The sequence below is a fragment of the Gossypium hirsutum genome, chromosome D03, assembly GCF_007990345.1.
Source record: "Gossypium hirsutum isolate 1008001.06 chromosome D03, Gossypium_hirsutum_v2.1, whole genome shotgun sequence".
NCBI lineage: Eukaryota > Viridiplantae > Streptophyta > Magnoliopsida > Malvales > Malvaceae > Gossypium > Gossypium hirsutum.
In genome coordinates this window covers 54,395,267-54,398,760 of record NC_053439.1, presented here as the reverse complement: position 1 = coordinate 54,398,760, position 3,494 = coordinate 54,395,267, and the positions used below count along the sequence as shown (strand labels likewise).

Sequence of the window (3,494 nt, the reverse complement as noted above, 5' to 3'; positions counted from 1 at the left end):
CAATTTAGCCCATATTTTAGCAATTTTATTTTATTGTTACTATTATTATTATTATTATTATATCATTGTTATTCTCATTATATATTTTCATTTATATTTACTTATGTAATTTTAAATATGTGTCTTATTATATTAATATTATTATTATATTTTGCTTATATATGTATATATGTTTATGTATTTGTTTCTAACTTATTTAATATATACATAAATGCTTTTTTCTTTTATATATGTATATCTATATACTTTTCTTTTTTCCTCACGAATATACGTATACATGTTTATATGTTTTTTATACGGTTTCTTTTATCTTACTTTATTTTTTTTATATATCTCACATGCACATTTTTATATGTATATATTATATATATTTATATAATATTTATACGCATTTGCGTATTTTATTTACATGTTACGGCTTATTATTTCGCATGTTACCGATTTGTTCTTTTTCTTTATTTTATTTTAGTATTATTGCTCATATTATTTTTATACTTTTGTATTCATTATAGTTTAGCCATGCGTAATAATGTAATTTGCTTTCACATTTTTACTACGATTTCGTGTTTTTATTTCACTCAATATAACAAATTCGTTTTAAAAAATGGCACTGTGTTTAGATTCGAGAAGATCGTACCCTAACTTACTGGGTTTCGATTTTCACAATAGATCTAAATATACGAATCTTTTTAAACTTAAGTTTTAAACAATCTCGGGAATTTTTAAAAGAGGGATCGTGTCCTAACTTACTGGTCGTGATCCTTTTTTTATCCAAGATAGTTAAATATCTTTTAAGCATTTTTCATTCAAATATCGTGAATTCGAGACATTGTGTCCTAACTTACTGGATATGATTCTCTTTCTCGAATAACGTGAAATATGCCCCTTTTCCTGAATTTTTTTTAACATTTTAATAAAAGGATCGTATTTTTAAAATTCTTTTAAATTCTCAATTTTCGACATTAAGACATTAAGTAATCAACTAGGTACCAATTTTGGGCGTATCGAGGGTGCTAATCCTTCCTCGTGCGTAACCGACTCCCGAACCCGTTTTCTAAATTTCGTGGACCAAGACTGTTGTTTTAATAAAATCAAACCGTTTATTAAAAACAACCATTTTTCGAGGTAATCCAATCACACCTCATAAAAAAAAGGATTGGTGGCGACTCCCATTTTTGTTTTCATTTTCCAAAACCCAAGTCGACCCGTTTTTCATCAAAAATGGTGTCAACAACACTGCACTGCAAAAATTTTACCACATTTTCACTCAAACCCTAATCTTGTTTTCCTTTAATTCTTCCAAATAATTATAATAATAAATTTCGTAAACAGATATGAACAATACCAATATAATAATGAATCGTTCTTTGTTTTCTTCACTTCCACACATACAAGTAAATAAAAAATTTTGAAGAAAAAAATAACAAAAAAATCTCACACCAAGTTAATCAAAACTATATCTCAAACATGGAAAATATATATAAATGTAAAAAAATTGCAAACTCAAGCTCTTTGATTTTGTTCTTTTATTGTTGTTTTTGGTCTATGCCCTAATCGAAGTTCTAGATCAAGATCTTCCATTGATGTTTCCTTGAGATCTTGAGATGAGGAACAAAGAGAAGAAGAACTATTCAACCCCGGAGGGGTTGCCGGAAAATTTTTCGGCGGCACCGAAGGATGGTAAGGTGAATCAATGGAACATGCATTGTTGGTAGGTGAAGAAGTGAAGAAAAGACCATTAGGGCTAGGGAATTGGTAGAGGAGAGTATGGTTGATTAATGGACCAGTAGTAGCATCACCACCGTGGGGTGGTGGTTGTGTTTGGTGAAGACGAGCTCTGTCACGGCGGTGAACGTTCATGTGACCACCGAGTGCTTGAGCTGACCGGAATTCTCGTCGGCAAAAAGTGCAAGTATATGACCTTGGTGGCCAAGTTGTGCCCATAGCATTGCTTGTTTCTTCAGCAAAGGCCTTAACTTCCCATGACTCATAATCATCTGGTTCATGGGGTACTTCTTGAGCCTTGATGGGGTTCCACATCCACGAGCCAGCCGTTGAATTAGGGTTAACTTGATGATGATGATGATGATGATGATGATGGGTCTGGTGTTGTTGAGATTGAGCTAACTTTTGAAGGTGGTTCAATGAGAGAAGGCCAAGCTCAGTAGCCATGGCACTTGAAACATTTAAGATAGGTGATGGAGATGGGGGAGAATGGGTTATATAGAGAGAGTAATGGGGGTTAAAAAGAGGGGAAAAGAAAGATATAGAGATAAAGGTGAAACCCTAACACCGGGCGTATCCCCCAAATCTTGTAATAAGCATTTGGATTTTGTGCTATTATAATTAAATTTTAATTTGCCTACTCAAACTCATCTAGCTAGCTATCCTATTCCTCTATGTGTTTGCAGGTACAATGTCATACTTTGGCTGCAACGCCAACTCTATTTCATTGGTTCAATTTTCTCATGCATTTTCAATTTAATTTTGTTGTATTGATAAGTATATAGTGTAGAGATAAGAAACATTCCTGTTTCAAAAATTATTGAAAATATATTTCATAAGATCGTAATTACATGATTCATGATTCTTTTATTTACCATATATTGTTTTATTTTCATGTTTAATATTTATTAATGGGATTGTTGTTTTATATATTAGTTGTGGCAATTTTATATATTAATTGGTATTTAAAAAAAAACTAAAAATAATCATTGAGAATCATGATAATTTTTTAAGTTTACTTATAAAATTTAAAAAAAAATCATCAGTGTATCAAATAAATATTTATATTTAAAAAATATATATGAAATCGATTGAGTCTTAGCTCGATTGACATGGACATTATTGTCAATGTAGGAGGATGTGGGTTCGAGTACACTGAAGCACATTATCCTCCTATTTATAGGTTGGGAGGGACTATGGGTAGTTCTAGGTATTGTGTCAAAAAGAGTAGATGTCAAGATCAAGTTATCTTGGATTCCGGTCATTTCAGGCTCAATTATGTTAGATCTACTCTTAAATAGGGTCTATTCCTCCTCTGAATTAAGCACATCAAACATGAATTAATAATTCAGAAATATTAAATCATGAATTAAGCACACATAACTGAGAACAAGATTCAAGTATTTATTGCGTAAAACAGAAATCAAAAGACAAAATTCATCATAGGGTTCATCTCCCCTAGGTATTTAGAAAATTAGTTCATAATCGCGAATAAAAACATCTCAAAATCAGTATAACCACAAAAAATCAAGGAACTCATAATAAACTTCAAAGAGATTAAAAGGAAATCTTCAATCTTGATGGAAATCTACTTCAGAATTTACTTCAATGGCATTTTTCGAGTTGTTTTCTTCAATCTTCTCTGGTGGGCCCCTCTCCTCTTCTTATATTTGGTATTTATAGGTCTTAAAATGCCCGGAAAACCTAAAAATTATATTTTTCCACGTGTTCGGAGTGCGAATTGCGAAATCCACACGGTCTGGCATAGG

The 3,494-nt window shown here is 31.5% G+C and overlaps 1 protein-coding gene across 1 annotated transcript; it reads right to left on the bottom strand.

Moving 5' to 3' along the window:
* Positions 1-1,444: 1,444 nt before the first annotated feature.
* On the bottom strand, positions 1,445-2,257 carry LOC107933704 (transcriptional regulator SUPERMAN). The gene has a single exon (XM_016865985.2). The coding sequence runs from the start codon at positions 2,170-2,172 to the stop codon at positions 1,504-1,506; it is 669 nt and encodes a 222-aa protein (XP_016721474.2). The 5' UTR covers positions 2,173-2,257; the 3' UTR covers positions 1,445-1,503.
* Positions 2,258-3,494: the final 1,237 nt, after the last annotated feature.